This window comes from Bos indicus, chromosome 18 (assembly GCF_029378745.1).
Source record: "Bos indicus isolate NIAB-ARS_2022 breed Sahiwal x Tharparkar chromosome 18, NIAB-ARS_B.indTharparkar_mat_pri_1.0, whole genome shotgun sequence".
NCBI lineage: Eukaryota > Metazoa > Chordata > Mammalia > Artiodactyla > Bovidae > Bos > Bos indicus.
Genome location: NC_091777.1, coordinates 36767370 through 36788020, shown reverse-complemented (window position 1 = coordinate 36788020; position 20651 = coordinate 36767370). Strand labels below are relative to the sequence as shown.

At 38.2% G+C, this 20651-nt stretch overlaps 1 protein-coding gene across 2 annotated transcripts in view; it reads right to left on the bottom strand.

The window, feature by feature from the left end:
* Positions 1-20651, bottom strand: part of TANGO6 (transport and golgi organization 6 homolog) — a 184462-nt gene that overhangs the window by 83027 nt on the left and 80784 nt on the right. For both annotated transcript variants that reach the window (XM_019978905.2, XM_019978906.2), the window contains exon 15: positions 704-844. In XM_019978905.2, coding sequence (XP_019834464.2) covers positions 704-844 — 141 coding nt within the window. The remainder of the gene's footprint in view (positions 1-703; positions 845-20651) is intronic.

Below are 20651 nucleotides of genomic sequence, written 5' to 3'. Positions count from 1 at the left end.
TTCTTTTTTTTAATTATTTATTTGGCTGTGCCGGGTCTTTGTTGTGTCATGCAGGATCTTTAGTTGCGGCATGTGAACTCTTAATTGGGGCATGGAGGATCTAGTTCCCTGACTAGGAATGGAACCCAGGCCCTCTGCATTGGGAGCATGGAGTCTTAGCCATTGGAGCACCAGAGAAGGGCCAGCAGATTCAATTCTTAGCACTACTATTTACCAGCTGAATGAGTCTTGAACAAATTGCTGAAGTTCTTTGTGCCACAGTTTCCTCACCTATGAAATGGACCTAACAATAGTCTCTTTATAGAATGTCTTGGGAAAATTAGATGAGATCATAAATGTAGATGCCTAAGGACACAAGAGCCATTTAACCAGAGTTAGCACCCCTCCTTCTGACATTCCCCTTCTTTTCTTGCTCACTGCTGCTTAGCAAGTGGGAAGCCTCTCATCCCAGCTCTGAGGAAAATCATGCCCTGACATAGCTCAAGGGAGGAGACTAAGCCATTGCAACAGCATGGGCACTACTGGGCCAGTCTCTTGGTGTGCACTGAACATTTGCTAAATCCTTGAACATAAAATAGTTCATCCCAGCTCCCAAACTGTCCTCCCCTTGCTAGCATAACAAGCCTCCAAGGTGCACCGACTTCGGTTCCACAGCCACACCACTCCCTGAACCCATTTCAGAGGCTGGAACAAGAAAACTCACCTAATGCCCTGACGATTCGCATCAGGATTTCCCCCACTTTCATTCTGGTCTCCGGTGTGTGCCTGTCTTTACTGCTGTCATACTGAGCCAGCAGGCCAGGCAAGATTTTCTCAGGGTACACGTCTGAGAGGAGGGCAACCCCTAGGGTTAAAAATAGAAAGAAAGGATTCATTACTGTTTAGCGCTGAAAAGAAAATAAGCCCAGACAGCTTGTGGTGGGATGAACACAGAGGCATTTAAATCCACCTCTGTAATTCCACCAGCAAGAGCTGCCCTTCATTTGGAATGACAACATTGGTAGTGGAAAGAACATGGGTCTTAGAGTTCACACTCCTGGATTCTTCTGGTCTCAGCCCTATATGATCTCTAAGATCACATTCAGCACTGACATTCTATGACCTATGGATTCTAGACTCTAGAAGCTGAGGCTAGATGATTACATAACATAGCAGGGATCCACACAGCCATGGGGACAGACTCGATCAAATGCCCTGGAGGGAGTCTTTCCGGTCTGAGTCAGTAAGGTTCAAAGTCTAGTATCGCTCCTGCCAATCCATCAGCCTGGAGCACAGTAGTGCTTCCTATCTTTGCTGCAGTTCTTTACCCTAGAATGAGTTTCCTCTGTAAAACTGTCAATGATGAGAGCAATTCCCATAAGGAAATAAGGAATGCAAATTCTGGGCATGATGAGGAATAGAGACCTATGCTTCCAGCTGAGTTTCCTGATCAGAAGGAGAGAAGATCCTGCTCCTGATTCCTCCTTCCTAGTACTTGCCGACACCCTCTCTCTTCATACAGCACCCCTAGAGGTGGAATCTGCAGTAGTGGTAACATTATCTGAGCCCAGATCCATAGCAAGCAAACTTCACAGAAGTTGAGAGAAGAAGGGAGATAAGACTAAGACAGGACCAGAAATAAAAAGCCTAGTCTCAAAGCTATATAAACACAAATTCCATTACTTTGGGGTTAGGGAAGGTTTGGGGAGAGGTTATGTACTTCTAAAGAATAGTGAGGAAAAAGAAACACCTGCAGGTGTTCTACCACTGATGTCATCACAAGGCCTAGTACATATTACATATCTGTAGCACCATAACTCCTACTCCATCAGAAGTGCCCAACTCAGCAACTCCATGGATCTGTCTCCTTTTAGGAATATAGTTATACCTTTATAATGAAAATCGGTGGGGACAGGGGATTTGCTCTAAAAAACTATGATCTGTATCTAACTTCTCTGAAAAATATATATTACCAGAGTCCCTTCTACTGTCATTTATGCCTAATTTTCTCTCACTAATCTTTAGCAGAGAAGTTATTTACTTCTGTGAGCATATCCTGCTGTATACTTCAAAACCAAATGAACTGGGACTTCCCTGGTTAAGGATCTGCCTTCCGATGCAAGAGGTGCAGGTACGATCCCTGGTCAGGGAACTAAGGTCCCACGTGCCACGGAGCAACTAAGCCCACACACTACAACTAGAGAAGTTAGTGCACTGCAACAAAGGCCCAGTGCAGCCGAAATTAAAAAACAAAACAAAATCCAAGTGAGCTCTTGATTTTCTCTCTGTAGCAAACAGACTTTGGTGGCACATAGCATCTATTCTCTCTTCTGGTAGCGACACCTGTTGTTCCTTTAGGAAATACTCCTTCCCTATTCTCAGTCGATGTTGTTTGAGTGGGGTTAATGACCCACCTTCTCTCTCTCCATATGTGAACAAACTCATATCAAGGGTGCCTTAGGATATTCCATCCCATCACCACCACAATGTCTGGTTCAGGAATGAGGAAAGAGACTCAATCCTAGAACCAATTTTGGAACTGCTAGGGAAGATGAGCTCCTGCAGTTTGTGTGTTTGTGTGGATGGTTATTTTGGCTCTTTGTTTTCTTGCCTGTTGAAGTGATTAACCTGGAGCTCCCAGTGGCCATCATTGGGAGAAAGTCTGCCCCACAATGGTACCAATACAGAGGACGGTCAAACCAAGAGACCAAGGAGGAAAAGAGAACTGCATCATGCTTTGAGCCCCTGGATCCAATTATACTTCTACTCATTAGGACCTTAGGGTACATAAGCCAATAAATATCCTTTTACGTTTATAGCAATTTGATTTTTTTTTTCACCCAAAGGAATCCTAATATATCTTTCTTCAGATTAAAGAAACAAATCCAGGTTAAAAAATAAAGTTTCCCATAATGCTAGACTTGTAGTTGTACCAGGGAGCTTTAATTCTTCTAATCTTTCATAAAAAGGTTGCCGACAGCACAGTACAGTTTCCTTGCTTCCCACAGGTCCAGGTTAGCGATTGTTTATCTTCCCGCTGGCCTGCTCCACTAAGGGCTGCCAAATGGCGCTCTGTTTGAATTTACCTTCTAGGATACAGTTGCTACCTATGAATTTATAAATCCCTAGAGAACACTGGTTCCTTCCTTACTCTTATATGAAGCAGTGAAGAGAATCACATATGATGGTTAAGACTACAGAACAATTTTTTTTTTTTTAAAGATAAGATTTTTAAAATTTTGACAACTGAGGAAACCTGGCCTTAACCTTCCTATGATCCTTGGTCCCTCCTTTGTAATCTGAAAAATGGGGTAATTTCTGGGTCAGTCCAGGCTTTAAGGAAATATGACACATCAATCCCTTTGGCAAATAAAGACCAAATGATTGTGTGAGAGATACCTGCTCCTGCTCTGATCACAGGAAAATGACTAGGCATTTTGAGATGTGGCGGAATAGATAAGATACATAGAAGGCAAAGGTGAATCAGATCTGGCAAGAGTTCATAAAAATGTTCTGATCTGTGTTTGGAGGCAAAGCATAGGATAAGGCAAATTAAGCAACTGAAAAAATATTACTGAAAGTAATTATGCAACAAAATAGAGATAGTCAATTTTGTAAAACAACTGTTTTTTTCCCCCAAAGACTTTCATTACAAAGCCAGAAATGTATTCTGATCCAGTGCTGACTTCAAGATGATCCCTTAGCATACTGCTCAGTGATCTGCAGACCTTGGAAAGTCACGGTAGTTTAGGTCCCACTTTACACAGGAGTTTTACATTGTACGAAAGATAGTCTAACCCCAAATATCTTGGCTAACTAACTCTCCCCTGGAAATCTGCTAAGTCATCCCCACTTTAAAACTAACCTGACTTACTCTCCTGAGTAGATAACAACTTACCTCCCAAAATACCCACATCAACTTGGAAAAGCACCTACTCACTTGAATTTCTGCTGAAAACTGTAAGAAACAGAAATGCCTGCATACTGTATGACTCTATTTACATAAAAATGTCCAAAATAGGCAAATCTGCAGACAGAAAGTAGATTTCGTGGGTGCTTAAGGCTGTGGGAGTTGAGTAAGAAATAGAGACTGACTGCTAATGATATGGAATTTCATTATGAAGAGATAAAAACATTCTAAAATTAATTACAGTGATGGTTACACACACTGTGAATATAATAAAAGGCACTGAATTGTATACTTTAAATGGGTGAATTGTATGAAATATGAATTATATCTCAAAGACCGGTTATTTAAAAACTGTAAGATTCATAAAACTCAATAGCAAAAAAAAAATCTGACTAAAAAATGAGCAGATGATCTGAATAGGCATTCTTCTAAAGAAGACAGACAGATGGCTAAGAGAGGCATAAAAAGATATTTAACATCACTAATCACCAGGGAAATATAAAACAAAACCACAATGAGATACCATCTCACACCTGTCAGAAAGCTATTATCAAAAAGATAAGAAATAACAAGTGTTGGAGAAGACATGGCAAAAATGGGATTCTCATGTACTGTTGGTGGGAAGGTAAACTGGTATGACTACCATGGAAAACAGTATGGAGGTTCATGAAAAAATTAAAAATAGAGCTACCATAAGACCTAGCAATTCTACCACTAGGCATTTATCTGAAGAACATAAAAACACAAACTCAAAAAGATATGTGCACATCTATGTTCATTACAACACTGTTTACAATAGCCAAGACACAGAAACAATCTAAATGTCCATCAATGGGTGAATGGACAAAGAAGACATTGGTAAATAAATACAATGCAATGCTAATCATCCATAAAAAGGAAAACTCTTAAATTTTCAACATGGATGGACCTTGAGAGAACTATGTTAAGTAAAGTAAGTCAGACACAGAAAGATATTCACAAGAAAATGAGAAGCTTTTAAAGAACTTTTATGGAATAAATTCTAAGATCCATTGTTAAGTGAAATGCAAGGTGCAAAACAATGTGTATAAAAATTCAACAATTTGTGTACAAAGGGGAAATATTCATCAATAGTTCTGTAAAGATATACAAGAAACCAATGATACTGGTTCTTTTAGGGAGGGAAAAAGAGTAACTAGAGGATAGATAAGAGGGGTTTTTTAACTCTGTATCTTTGTATTCCTTTTTAATTTTGAACCATGTAATGTATCAAACATAAATAAATAAAATATAAGTTAAAAATCAGTGCTAAGAGACAAGGTCTTTTAAAATAGGACAGTCTCTTTTGGAGGTGAAATGTAAAAATAATTTTCAATCAGATGTAACAGAATGACCACAAGCATCTTCCCCCTGAAATCTCTCTACAGTTAACAGGCAAGGAGTGAAAAAGGAATAAACTGATAAGAATGAAAAGAATATAGATATCAAAGGCTGAAGTATGGGTAAAGAGAACAAAGATGGGACAAAATAATGACACGCATTTGCTAGAGCTGTTGGATCATTTCGGGAAAAACAGCAATTATTTGATAGAAAACTAAGCAAATACACAAGAAAGGACAACTGAACTAGGCGTAGCCATGAATAATATTCATAGAGTCAGCAGCAAACACTGCCCAGTGATTTAACCAAAAACTGTGAAAGGGAAATGGTAGGAAGAGAAGGGATACAGGTATGTGTGTACAGGCATGTGTGTGCATGTGGATGTTAACCCTCCATCCAACTTACAGGAAATGAGTAGATAATGTGCAGAGATTTTAACACTGAGATCTGTGAAAGAATTTTACGTATAAATATACTAGAACAAACTACTTAAGGTGGGTGGAGGGGATGATTATCACTGAGGACTAACTGTGAGGGGTAAGCTGGGAAGGAGACAAGCTTCTCAATTCTTCACAAAGGATGTTCAAAGAAATTAACAGATACATATTAATTTAAAAAACTAGAAAAAAGGTAAAACGTATATTAACCTGGGAAGAAGCTCTAGTTTGAAAGAACAATGATGGTGAAGATGTAAGGCACAAGGAACTTTTCCTTCCGATTCCAAAAAGATAATCACCAGCCTGTGACTGTCCTCTCCTGCTGCAGCTCAAGGACACACAGAGAAGAAAGGCTGACCCTGGAGAGAAGGAGACTGCTACCCTCTAGCAGATACTTCAGTTGTTACATTAGAGACTGCTCATTATAATGAAAATTAACAATCATTTCAGCTCCAAGAATCCAGGAAGCTGTACAAACTGGGGAAGTTGGTTATTAAATCAAGGAAGTATGGGGAACTCAACTGAATAGCCAGGTTGTCTTTGTAATTAGAGTAAATGATAATGTCTAGCATGCCAACATAATGTTCAGTTTCTCTAAAGCTCCAAAGTTGTGCTAAGTATGGACAAGCCCCAACACATTTCTAAAGATTTAAGGTGAGTGAGTGTTACTCAGTCCTGAGGAAAAAAGAAGGTTAGACTAATAAATTGAAGATTTGTTAAGAACGGCGGTACAGTACCTACAGTCTGCGGCTTTAAACCAAGATTAAATAATATACTCAAACACTAAAATCAGGCAAATATATTTACTTACATTGTTCTCTAATTCCCATTTTGGAAGGAAAAAAGCTATAATCTATATTTAATGACAGTTAACTGTAGCCAGAAGCCATTTGGATTATGAAATATTTACTTATTATAATAAATGAAAATCTTGTAGCAAAGACAATAAAAATTCTTAATGTTTAATGAGTGTTTTCAATATGTCAGGCATGGTCTTAAGCATTTTTTATGCATTCATCTGTTTAATGCTTCCAACAATCCTTTGCAGTAGATGCTATTAATACTATCATTCCTAATTTTACTGAGGGAGAAGTTGAGGAACAGAAGGGTGAAAAATATGGTCCCAGATCACACAGCTGCCATGTGACAAGAGCAGGACTGCAAGCCCACATCTGCTATCCCACCAAAAAAGTACCAGCTTTGCAAATCCTAACCCTAAAGACAGCAAATCTTACATTTTCAAGTGTTTCTCAGCCATAAGATTTACTTTCCATTAGACTGCAAGGTCAGAGGAAGGAGAGGCACTCTGCACCCGGTATGAAAAGGCAGAATCCTCTTGGGTTCCAGTTGGGCTTCATAGGAACTGCTTTGTTCTTAATTGGTATATTTATTTATATTTATCTCAATGTGGAAAAGGGAAGTAGCAAGGTTAATGAAATTCACAAATGACTTTGACTTGAGATGTTGCTGACATTAGCGATGACAGAGGAGACCTACAGGGAAACTTGGATTTTAGTGAGTTTCTGTTTTTAATCAGTGATTCTCAAATATCTCCATGTCACTTCTTTATGGGCTACTGCAATTCCCCTAAATCTCTTATTCTACTACCCACCCCCCAAATAAATAAAACCCAAGTCAGCACCAAAAAGCTTAGAATCTACCTTGTTAGGACTGCCTGTATCAATTACTTCTGGGCGATACAGAACGGAGCTGAGAAAAGTGAGCCTTAAGAACACGATGATCAAGGGCTCTATTGTAAGTACAGAAATACAAACAAAGCTGCCCTAATACTGACTGAAGGCATAAGTGAGGAAGGAAGGAAGAGAAAACAGCAATTAGTGCTGCTGTGAGAGTAATCATTGCCCTGTGCATTCAGAGAAACTTGCATTTCAGCTGATCCTGGTTGAGAAAGAAGCAGGATGTTATTTATTGAGTTCTCTTTATGGTACCTTTCAAACATTAACATTCTCTTTATGCCATGAAAAGAAACAATTGCTGATAATATGAAGAGAGGGCCTTCTGATTTTCCAGAAAACAGTCTGTAGTTCTCTTTTAGCTGAATCTAGGCAAGAAACAGTCTTGGAAGACCCCCAAGCTAGGTAGTCCCAGTAGAGGGAGTACCACCTGAACTCCAGATTGATTTCTTTCTAAGTTTTCTACTGACATTTCACCTCAAACTTAGGCAAAGAGAAGCTGCAGAATCAGCAAAGCTGACTGATACGTCGGGTTCTCACTAGTTTTGAGAGAGTCAGACCTCCCAGGGGAGTGATCACCCGGCCTGAAGCTCTAACAAGACATGACTGATCTTTCTCATGATCCAGTGTCTTAAGGCTCGGAGATCTGCTCTGTGCTTTGGGTACCAAGCAGTGATAGAGCCAAGATAGAAACTCCGAGTTCTCCCTTTTTTTCCTTCAGTTGAACGTAGCAGATATCCTGATAAGATGATTAGCTAAGTCTTTAGGTGCTCTGGGCCAAGACTGGCTTAGAAAAAGTGACTGTTGTGAAATCAGTAACCATGACATGTAGGATATAAATGGTAGTTTCATATGGAAACCAGGCAGTGCTGCTATAAATTTGCCCTGATAAAATGCATATATATACTTAAACACCCTGCCTACAATCCTGGCAAGTGACCAGACCTTTAGTCAAGGCCCTCAGGTTAAAAGTCACTCTGCTAAGCAGGGCATCTATAAACAGAGGAGAAAAGGAGAAGCCTTGAAGAACTATTTCCACAATCAAAAGAACGTGACTTTTCCCCCCAACCATACATAAAAAACACATGGTCACTATAAGAGATTCAAATACTAGAGAAAAACATAAGAAAAAAGTCACCCATGGATGTATGGGAGGATTGAGGAATAAAGGCTATGGGGAACCGGTCTCTTTTTAGGGTAATGCAAATGTTCTAAGATGGATTGTGGTGATCGATATGCAACTCCAACTACACGCAAAGCTATTATATTACACACCTAAAAAAAGCAAATGGTATGGTATGTGAATTATATCTCAATAAAGCTGTCTTAAAAAAAAAAAAAAAAACTTGAAACCTGAAATCAACATAAGCATTTTAGTGCCCTCTCATCCATAACTCACTCTTGTGAATAAATACATGCACACATACACACACACGTATACACACTTTTTATAGTGAACAATTTTGTTTTATTTAACAGTCTTCTTTTCTTCTGGGAAGATGGGGGGGGGTGTTTATTCCCCCAGATGGCTTGGCTTTCACACTAGGTCATTTGGAGTTGTCTAACAATAATAATGAAAACTTTAATAGCGATACTATTATTTAGCATGGAGAAATAGTAGAGATTCTTTTCAATTTTACTTTCTTTAAAAAGAGGGGGAAAGGGGTCAATTAAAAAAATACAAATTGGTTATATAAGAGCATACAGAAGTAATGCGCAGCTATGGCATAAATCCTAAAGCTTGGAAAACAGCTTTAGAATAAAGGCAATAGATATCATTCTTTCACACATTCACACATTAACAGAGTTCTACTACGTGCCAGGTACTAAGTGTCACAAATGTAACGAGGCACGACAGTGCCAATCTAGAGAGACAAACCAAACAATGATTACAAGACAGTGTGGTTAGTACAGCATTTTTGAGTGTAATGAGAACACAGGGAGAGAAAAGTGAAAAAAGGGGTTTAGGAAGGGGTGGGGCTTCCTGGAGAAGGGGACAAATGAGCTATGAAAGCACAAGGTTCTTCAACTGGGTTCTTCAACTGGGTTCTGTCCCTGGGACCAAGACCCATTTGCACAATTATTCATCAATGGAAAACATTTCATAGACCTTGTTAGAATTAGTAAAAGCACCTAACTCCCATTTATATTCTTAGGGTAGGTTTCCCCAAAGATAAAGAACTGGCTCCAAGGGCATAAAAACATTTTCAAAGCTGCCTTCCTAAAATGTTCCAATTACTTTTCCTACCAATAGAGTTCAAGGGTGCCTATTTCACTACAACTGGCCAGCACTGAATATTCCCATCTTAAAAAAATCTGTTTTATGAAATGGTGTAAAAAACTGTATTTCATTATTATTTTAATCTACATTTCTTTGCCTATTAGAAAAGTTCCTTAAATCTTTATTCCCTGGAGAAGGGAATGGCAACCCACTCCAGTGTTCTTGCCAGGAGAATCCCATGGACAGGGGAGCCTGAAATGCTACAGTTCATGGGGTCTGAAAGAGTGGGACACGAATGAGCAACTTCCACATTCCTCTACCATGAACTGCCTATTTTTTTAAATTATTTTTTTACTGAAGGATAATTGCTTTACAGAATTTTGTTGTTTTCTGTCAAACCTCAACGTGAATCAGCCATAGGTATACATATATCTCCTCCCTTTTGAACCTCCCTCCCATCTCCCGCCCCATCCCACCCCTCTAGGTTGATACAGAGTCCCTGTTTGAGTTTCCTGAGCCATACAGCAAATTCTGGTTGGCCATCTATTTTACATATGGTAATGTAAGTTTCCATGTTACTCTTTCCATACATCTCACCCTCTCCTCCCCTCTCCCCATGTCCATAAGTCTATTCTCTATGTCTGTTTCTCCATTGCTGTCCTGTAAATAAATTCTCCAGTACTATTTTTGTAGATTCTGTATATATGCATTAGAATATGATATTAATCTTTCTCTGACTTCACTCTATATAATAGATTCTAGGTTCATCCACCTCATCAGAACTGACACAAATGCATTCCTTTTTATGGCTGAGTAATATTCCATTGTGCATATGTACCACATGGACACCTAGGTTGCTTCCATGTTCTAGCTACTGTAAATAGTACTGCAATGACACTGGGATACATGCATCTCTTTCAGTTTTGGCTTCCTCACAGTATATGCCTAGGGGTGGGGTTGCTGGGTCATATGGTGCTTTTATACCTAGTTTTCTAAGGAATCTCCATACTGTCTTCCATAGTGGCTGTATCAATTTACAGGCCCACCAACAGTGCAAGAGCATTCCTTTTTCTCCACACCCTCTCCAGCATTTACTGTTTGCAGACTTTTTGATGATGGCCATTCTGATCCATGGAGGTGGTATCTCACTGTGGTTTTGATTTGTATTTCTCTAATAATGAGCAACATTGAGCATCTTTTATTGTGTTTGTTAGCCATCTGTATGTCTTCATTGGAGAAATATCTGTTTAAGTCTTTTTCCCACTTTTTGATTGGGTTGTTTGTTTTTCTGGTATTGAGTTGTATGAGCTGCTTGTATAATTTGGAAATTAATCCTTTGTCAGTTGTTTCATTGGCATTATTTTCTTCCATTCTGAGGGCTGTCTTTTCACCTTGCTTTTGGTTTCCTTTGCTATACAAAAGCTTTTAAGTTTAATCAGGTCCCACTTGTTTACTTTTGCTTTTATTTCCATTACTCTAGGAGGTGGGTTATAGAAGATCTTGCTTTGATTTATGTCATTGAGTGTTCTGCCTATGTTTTCCTCTAAGAGTTTTATAGTTTCTGGTCTTACATTTAGGTCTCTATTCCATTTTGAGTTTATCTTTGGTATGGTGTTAGGAAGTGTTTAATGTCATTCTTTTACATGTAGCTGTCCAGTTTTCCCAGCACCATTTATTGAAGAGGCTGTCTTTGCCCCATTGTATATTCTTGCCTCCTTTGTCAAAAATAAGGTACCCACAGGTGCATGGGTTTGTTTCTGAGCTCTCTATCTTCTTCCATTGGTCTATGTTTCTGTTTTTGTGCCAAACCATACTGTCTTGATGACTGTAGTATAATCTGAAGTCAGGAAGGTTGACCTCTCCAGCTCCATTCTTCTTTCTCAAGACTGCTTTGGCTATACGGGGTCTTTTGTGTTTCCATATGAATTGTGAAATTTTTTGTTCTAGGTCTGTGAAAAATGCCATTGGTAATTTGATAGGGATTGCACTGAATCTGTAGATTGCGTTTGGTAGTATAGTCATTTTCACAATATTGATTGTTCTTACCCAGGAACATGGAATATATCTCTCCATCTGTTTATTTCATCTTTGATTTCTTTCATTAGTGTCTTCTAATTTTCTGTGTAGTTTCTTTGTCTCCTTAGGTAAGTTTATTCCAAGATACTGATTTTTTTTTTTTTTTTGCTGCAATGGTGAATAGGATTGATTCCTTAATTTCTCTTTCTGAATTTTCATTGTTAGCATCCAGAAATGCAAGTGTTTCTGTGTAGTGATTTTCCATCCTGCAACTTTGCTAAATTCACTGATTAGCTCTAGTAATTTTCTGATACAATCTTTAGGGGTTTCTATGTGCAGTATCATATCATCTGCAAACAGTGAGAGCTTTACTTCTTTTCTGATCTGGATTTTATTTCTCTTTCTTCTCTGATTGCCGTAGCTAGGACTTCTAAAACTATGTTGAATAGTTGTGAAAGTGGACACCCTTGTCTTGTTCCTGATCTTAGGAGGAATGCTTTCAGTTTTTCACCACTGAGAATAACGTTTGCTGTAACCTCTCTTGGAGAATTTTGAGCATTACTTTACTAGCGTGTGAGATGAGTGCAAATGTGCGGTAGTTTGAACATTCTTTGGCATTGCCTTTCTTCGGGATTGGAATGAAAAATGACCTTTTCCAGTCCTGTGGCTGCTGCTGAGTTTTCTAAATTTGCTGCCATATTGAGTGCTGCACTTTCACAGCATCATCTTTTAGGATTTGAAATAGCTCAACTGGAATTCCATTACCTCCACTAGCTTTGTTCATAGTGATGCTTCCTATGAACAAAGGCTGGACTTTTGTGTGTGTTAAGATGTTGGAAGTAACACACACAAATTATTAAGTAACAAGGCTTCCTATACTCAAAGAAAAATAAGATGAGCTTGAAAATATCTTCAGGGATAGAAAACAACCAAATCTGATGTAGCACATTTGAAAAACAAAGAAAATGTTAAAAATAAAGAGTAGGATAAAATTAAAACAATGAATGAGTTTTACAGTAGACACAGCAAAGAGAGAGTTAATGAACCAGAAGATAGAAAGGAAGACATTATGCAGAACGCAGCACAGGGAGACAGTATTTAGTCTCTGGATGGAGAAATCAAAAAGAAAAAATTAATAGATGTCATCTCATAAAGTTTAAAGCTCATTAATGTCAAAATAATTTAACCTTAATTGAAATGCAAAGTATAATTAAAGAAAAAAGATTTGCAATGAGGACAAATATAAACCAGCAGAGACAGAAAAAAGATTTGCTGTTGCCTAGAGCAGGGAGTCTGGACAGAAAAGGAAGGTAACTACACAAATGAAGGAACGAACTAGAAACAGAGAAGTCCAAATAAATGAAGAGAAAATAGGCAAACTACCTGAAAAAGAATTCAGAATAATGACAGTAAAGATGATCAAAAACCTTGAAAACAAAATGGAGAAAATGCAAGAATCAATTAACAAAGACCTAGAAGAATTAAAGAATAAACATACAGAGACAAACAACACAATTACTGAAATTAAAAATACTTTAGAAGGAATCAATAGCAGAATATCTAAAGCAGAGAATGAATCAGTGAGCTAGAAGATAAAATGGTGGAAACAACTTCTGAAGAACAAAACAAAGTAAAAAGAATGGAAAGAACTGAGGACAGGCTCAGAGACCTCTGGGACAATATCAAACGCACCAACATTTGAACTACAGGGGTCCCAGAAGAAGAAGAGAAAAAGAAAAATAATTACTCTGTGCTGCATTTTGCATAATGTCTTTCTTTCTATCTTCTGGTTCATGAACTCTCTCTTGACTATGTCTACTGTAAAACTCATTCACTGAAGATTTAATTTTATCCTACTCTTTATTTTCTTTCTTTCTCAACATGGAAAAGGAACTAGTCAATCAAGTCTAAGAGGCACAAAGAGTCCCATACAGAATAAACCCAAGGAGAAACACGCCAAGACACATACTAAGCAAACTAACAAAGACTAACATAAAGAATATTAAAAGCAGAATGGGAGACGCAACAAGAAACATACAAGGGAAACACCATATGCTTAACAGCTGATCTTTCAGGAGAAACTCTGCAGGCCAGAAGGGAATGGCAGGATATATTTAAAGTACTGAAAGGGAAAAATCTACAACCAAGAATAATGAACCCAGTAAGGATCTCATTCAAAATTGATGAAGAAATAAAAAGATTTTCATACAAGCAAAAGTTAAGAGAATTCAGTATCACCAAATCAGCTTTACAACAAATGTTAAATGGACTTATATTATATAGTCAAGAAATACAAGAGAAGAAAAAAAGACCTACAAAATCAGCCCCCAAAAATTAAGAAAATGGCAATAGGAACATATATATCAATAATTACATTAAATGTAAATGGACTAAATGCTCCAACCAAAAGACACAGGCTGGCTGAATGGATACAAAAACAAGACCCATATACATGCTGTCTACAAGAAACCCATTTCAGACCTCAAGACATATATAGACTGAAAGCAAGAGGATGGAAAAATATATTCCATGCAAATGGGAAGCAAAAGAAAGCTGGAGTAGCAATCCTCATATCAGACAAAATAGACCTTAAAATAAAGAAGATTACAAGAGATAAGGAAGGACACTACATAATGATCAAGGGACCAATCCAAGAGGAAGGCATAACAGTTTTAAGTATCTATGCACCCAACTTAAAAGCACCTCAGTACGTAAGGCAAACACAAACAGACATAGAAGTAAAAACTGACAGTAACACAATAATAGTAGGAGACTTTAACACCCCACTCACACCAATGGACAGATCATCAAAACAGAAAATTAATAAGGAAACACAAGTCTTAAATGATAAATCAGATGAGATGGATCTCATTGATATCTTCAGGACATTCCATCCAAATGCAGAAGAATACACCTTCTTCTCAAGTGCACATGGAACATTCTCCAGGATAGACCACATCTTGGGTCACAAATCAAACCTCAGTAAATTTAAGAAAACTGAAATTGTATCAACCATCTTCTCTGACCACAATGCTATGACACTAGATATCAATTACATGAAAAAAACTGTAAGAAACACAAACACATGGAGATTAAACAACACGTTTCTAAATAACCAACAGGTTACTGAAGCAATCAAAAGGGAAATCAAAAGATTTCTAGAAACAAATGACAATGAAAACACAACAACTCAAAACCTATGGGGTACAGCAAAAACAGTTCTAAGAGAGAAGTTTATAGCAATACAATTCTATCTCAAGAAACAAGAAAAACATTGAACAGACAACCTAACTTTATACCTAAAACAACTGGAAAAAGAACAACAAAAAACCTCAAGATTAGCAAAAGGAAAGAAATCATAAAGATGTGAGCAGAAATAAGTGAAAAAGAAATGAAAGAAACAACAGTAAAGATTAATAAAACTAAAAGCTAGTTCTTTGAGAAGATATATAAAATTGACAAGCCTTTAGCCAGACTCATCATGAAAAAAGGAGAATCAAATCAACAAAATTAGAAGTGAAAAAGGAGAGGTTACAACAGACAATGCAGAAATACAAAGAATTATAAAAGACTATTATAAACAGCTATATGGCAATAAAATGGATAACCTTGAAGAAATGACAGATTCTTAGAAAAGTTCAATCTTCCAAGACAGAACCAAGAAGAAATAGAAATTATGAACAACCCATTTACAAGCACTGAAATTGAAGCTGTGATCAAAAATCTCCCAAAAAACAAAAGCCTAGGATCAGATGGCTTCACAGGAGAATTCTATCAAACATTTAGAGAAGAGCTAATGCCTATCCTTCTAAAACTCTTTTAAAAAACTGCAGAGGAAGGAATACTTCCAAACTCATTCTATAAGGCCACCATCACCCTGATACCAAAAACAGACAGAGACAACACAAAAAAAGAAAACTACAGGCCAATATCACTGATGGAACATAGATGCAAAAATCCTCAACAAAATTTTAGCAAACAGAATTCAGCAACACATCTAAAAGCTCATATACCATGATCAAGTTGGGTTTATTCAATTAGGATTCTTCAATATGTACAAATCAGTCAATGTGATACACCATATTAACAAACTGAAAGATAAAATCCATATGATAATCTCAATAGATGCAGAAAAAGCCTTTGACAAAATTCAGCACCCATTTATGATTAAAACTTTTCATAAAATGGGCATAGAAGGAACCTACCTCAACATAGTAAAGGCCATACATGATAAGCCTATAGCAAACATTATTCCCACTGGTTAAAAACTGAAAGCATTTGAAAGCATTCTAAGATCAGGAAAAAACAAGGGTATCCACTTTCACCACTATTACTCAATATAGTTTTAGAAGTCCTAGCTACAGCAATCAGAGAAAAAAAAGAAATAAAAGGAATCCAGATAGGAAAAGAAGAAGTAAGGCTCTAACTGTTTGCAGATGACATGATACTGTACATAGAAATCCCTAAAGACAGTATCAGAAAATTACTAGAGGTAATCAGTGAATTTGCATTTGAACTGTGGTGTTGGAGAAGACTCTTGAGAGTCCCTTGGACTGCAAGCAGATCAAACCAGTCCATCCTAAAAGAAATCAGTCCTGAATATTTATTGGAAGGACTGATGTTGAAGCTGAAACTCCCAATACTTTGGCCACCCAATGCGAAGAACTGACTCCTTGGAAAAGACCCTGATGCTGGGAAAGATAGAAGGCAGGAGGAGAAGGGGATTACAGAGGATGAGATGGTTGAATGGCATCACGGACTTCACAGACATGGGTTTGAGCAAACTCCGGGAGCTGATGATGGACAGGGAAGCCTGGTGTGCTGCAGTCCATGGGGTTGAAAAGAGTTGGACACGACAGAGTGAATGAACTGAGCTGAACTGAAGTCCAACATCCAAAGTCTTCTGGGACATTGTTTCCTTGTGCTTGGCTATTTTGTGACTATGCTCTAATTATTATACATAACTAAATATACAATAATTATTTTGAGAGAAGGAATGGGTAGTTATTGCTTAATGGTTAAGAGTTTCTGGGTGGGCTGATGAAAAAGTTTTGGAAATAGAAGTGACACAACATTGTAGATATATTTAATGCCACTAAATTGTACATTTAAAGATGGTTAGAATAGCAAATTTTATAATAAATTTACCATAATAAAATTTTTAATCATTAAAAATTAAAAAATTATTATGAGGATTCTTTCGGGTCTAGGGTGATGGTCCCGTCTTCTATAGAGATATGCTTTTTTGTAAGACATCCACAGACACCATGAGTATATAAATATTTAAAACTCTAATTCCCAGTTTGAACTTTCCTGAATCCCAGTAATACAAATCTGCAAGAGAGGTGGACCATTTTGGGATTACAATCTCTCCAGTGACAAGACAATGCCCTTCCCAGACCCTGGGGATAAGGTGAAGGAATACCATTTTCACTTTTTATTCACCCGAAGGTGTATTCCTTTGGGATCTAAGTAAGCTTAACACTAGAGGTCTTCTATTAGACTCCCCATTTCAAGTTGGGACTAGCCAGGCTTTCATTTCTACAGGTCTGACCTTCAAGAGCAGGAAACTAAAACTTAATTTCAGCAAATGCCCTGAGGGCAAATGCAGGTTCTTAAGCTCCATTTACCTTTTAGGATCTTGCTTTCTCTTAAGAACACACTCCAGTATTTTGGGCCGGAGGATTCCATGGACTGTAGAGTCCATGGGGCTGCAAAGAGTCGGACATGACAGAGCCACTTTCACTTTCTCTTCAGATGCTGGCTTGGTAATTTGCTGTTTTCTTGTTAGCTCTTTTATGCTTTTAAAGTGTCTTAAATATGTTAACCTGCATAAAATTGTTTCAGCTGAGGTATCTCATTGTGGGACATCATCGACTCAATGGACATAAGTTTGAGCAAACTCCAGGAGATAGTGAAGGACAGGGAAGCCTGGTGCACTTCAGTTCATGGGGTCCCAGAGTTGCACATGACTGAGCGACTGAACAACAATATCTCATCATTGGCTTCCCTGGTGGTTTGGTGGTAAAGAATCTACCTGCCAATGCAGGAGACACAAGAGATGTAGGTTTGATCCCTGGGTCAGGAAGATCCCCTAGAGGAGGAAATGGCAACCTGCTCCAGTCTTCTTGCCTACAAAATTCCTTAGATAGGAGCCTGGTGGGCTACAGTACAGGAGGTCACAAAGAATCAGCACATGTTGAGCATATATCTCACCATTACTGGAAATGGAAGACAGAACTGTATTTTCTTCTAGATTTTTGTCTAGTCTGAATAGAAGATTTAATGTTTTAACACATCTGACAAACATGGTACATACTGAGGTTTCTTTGTTGTTAGCAATAGTTAGCACGTAAGATTTTCCACTTATCAAATCTGTCATCATAAACAGGTGACAGTGCCTTTCCTTTACACTGCTGTCTCACTGAGCTTAACCTGAAGTTATTTTCACATTTTTCACACACAATTTTTGACCCACTCAACAACCTAACAAGTGTCACATACAAAAACTTCTAATATGAACTGATGAAAGACCAAACACACGGTGCCACCAGAGAATCATTTAAGAGCAGAGCAGGGTGGCTCTATGACTATAGTTTTCCTTTTATGTCCTTGTTATGAATAGCATCTAGATAGACATATCTGGACAAAATTTTGCTTCTATTTTAACCATTTGGTCGCTCAACTGCAAGACAAGAAATAATAGATTCCATTTTATCTAATTAGTATTCCTCGACTTAGTAATTCTGAAAACTGAATCACTTTGCAACCTAAATATAGAAAAGTTATTATTATGGTCTGGTTCCTAAGCAACCATTTCATTAAGAAAAGCTCCACTTGGGAAAAACATCTGTTTGTCAGTAAGGTTTCTGCTGTTATCATATAATTTCAGTGAAAAAGCCATGGTCACCCCGTGCCTTAGTAATCCCTAGTTGTGAAAAGGTCAACAGAGGGTACTATAACAGAGAGCCATCTGTTTCAATCTGGGATAGTCCTTGAAACTTGTTACCAGCTTTCCTAAACCACCACATAATTTAAAGGCCATTATCTTCTGGTTATAAAAGCAATAAATGTTCATGCTAGAGAACATGAAACCTGTAAGAAAAAAAGCACAAAGAAAATAAAAGTCATTTGAGTTTTTGATGCCTTCATATTAGATCTCACTGGAAAAATGTATTCTGCTGCTATAAAAAAAAATTGAAAACCACTGACCTAAAATAACTCCGTATGTTTTGCCTTTGTCATCTGCAATAAGAGTATTTTTTGTAAGGTTTAGGGGCTGTGTGTTGGACAACTGAACTGAGAGATTTCTACAGTCAAACATTCAGTGACAATCTGACGGGGCGAGAAGGTGATGAAAGGTATGTGTCATATGACATATCACATGTGACACGGATTATAAAACTTCCTTGTCAGGTCATGTAGATGGCCCAGGACAGTGATTTTTTGAATCTTTTGTTGTTATTTTTAAAGCAGCAGAATCTTGTTTTCCCATATTTTTTAGAGGAGGCTCAATGAAAGAGAGAAAAAGAAAAGAGCCTACCCAGCCCACCCCTTCTTCACTGATCTTTGGGGTCATCGGGTCTGCAGGCTCCTCCCCTGGTACAGCACTGCTACTTCACTGTGCCCTGGGTCTGGATCACTGGTCCCTCCCTTCTTCACTAGGCACCAGATCTCAGCTAAAGGGTCACTTCCTCCTACCCCTTTCTGTCAGGTAAAATGTCCCCAACACAGGCTCTCGTATCACTGTGTACCTTTCTTCCCAGCATCTGTCAAAGCCACATTTCACATTTGTGTGACTTTTTTTTAACTTTTAAAGACTTTTTTTTCCCTTTGATGTGAACCATTTTTAAAGTCTTTATTGAATTTGTTACAATACTGCTTCTGTTTTATGTTTTGGTTTTTTGGCCCTGCGGCATGTGGGATCTTAGCTCCCCAACCAAGGATCGAACTCACACCCCCTGCACTGAAAGGTGAAGTCTCAACCACTGGACTGTTTGAGGAAGTCCCATATGTGTGGCTTTTTGATTAGCATTTGTCCCCTGCATCTCCTCCCTGCCTCAGACTATATATTCCATGGAGGCAGGGCACGACTGTTTTTCCTCAGCAGTATACTGAGCACAGCACCCTTACACAGAATAGGTGGTCAATGAATATTTGTTGAGTGAATGACCATTTAAAACTATTAAGGAAAAAACCAACAGCCAAAGATATTTTACAGTCTTTCTGTCACTGTCTAAAGTCAGGTTACCAAAAATGGAAAACAGATGTTAAACATAAAATACAAAAGTGCTTCAGAGGGGCTTCCCTGGTGGCTCAGTGCTAGAGAATCTGCCTGCAACCAAGCTTGTGCGCCACAACTACTGAGCCTGTGCTCCAGAGCCCAGGAGTCACAATCACTGAGCCCACGTGCAGCAACTACTGAAGCCCGAGCGCCCCGGAACCCGTGCTCTGCAACAAGAGAGTAGTCCCTGCTTGTCACAACTAGAGAAAAGTCCTCACAGCAATGAAGACCCAACACAGGCAAGATTAAATTTAAGAAAAAGAAAAGGAAAAAAAGTGCTTCAGAAACCACCTTCTCCTAAGAAAGAAAAGTTCAGCAATAGTGCCTTGGCAGGTGGACGGAAGGATGACCTAATTAGGTCTTTGGTAGTGCAGAGTCTGTGATCTGCATTTTCTGAGGCTCAGTTCATTCCCTATCTTCCAGCCTCCTTGGGGACAGTAGAGATGTCACAAGGTCAGGAAAAAAAATCAAGTGTAAAAGTCTAATGCAAAAATCTAAGTGAGTTGCTCAAAACTATACCGTTAAGTGCATTTTTCCACCACTGCCCAAGATCTTGACGTGACCACAGAGGGGGAAATTGATATTTCAATCAGTTAAAAATGTTAACCTATGATTCAAAAACACAATTCACTGTGTCAAGGTGAATAAAAAGATATAATTGGGCTTATTAACTGTGTGAATAACTTCAAGAATCATCTTAATCACACTGGGTGTGATTAGGAATTTTAATTTGTATTTGAAATGAAGGGTA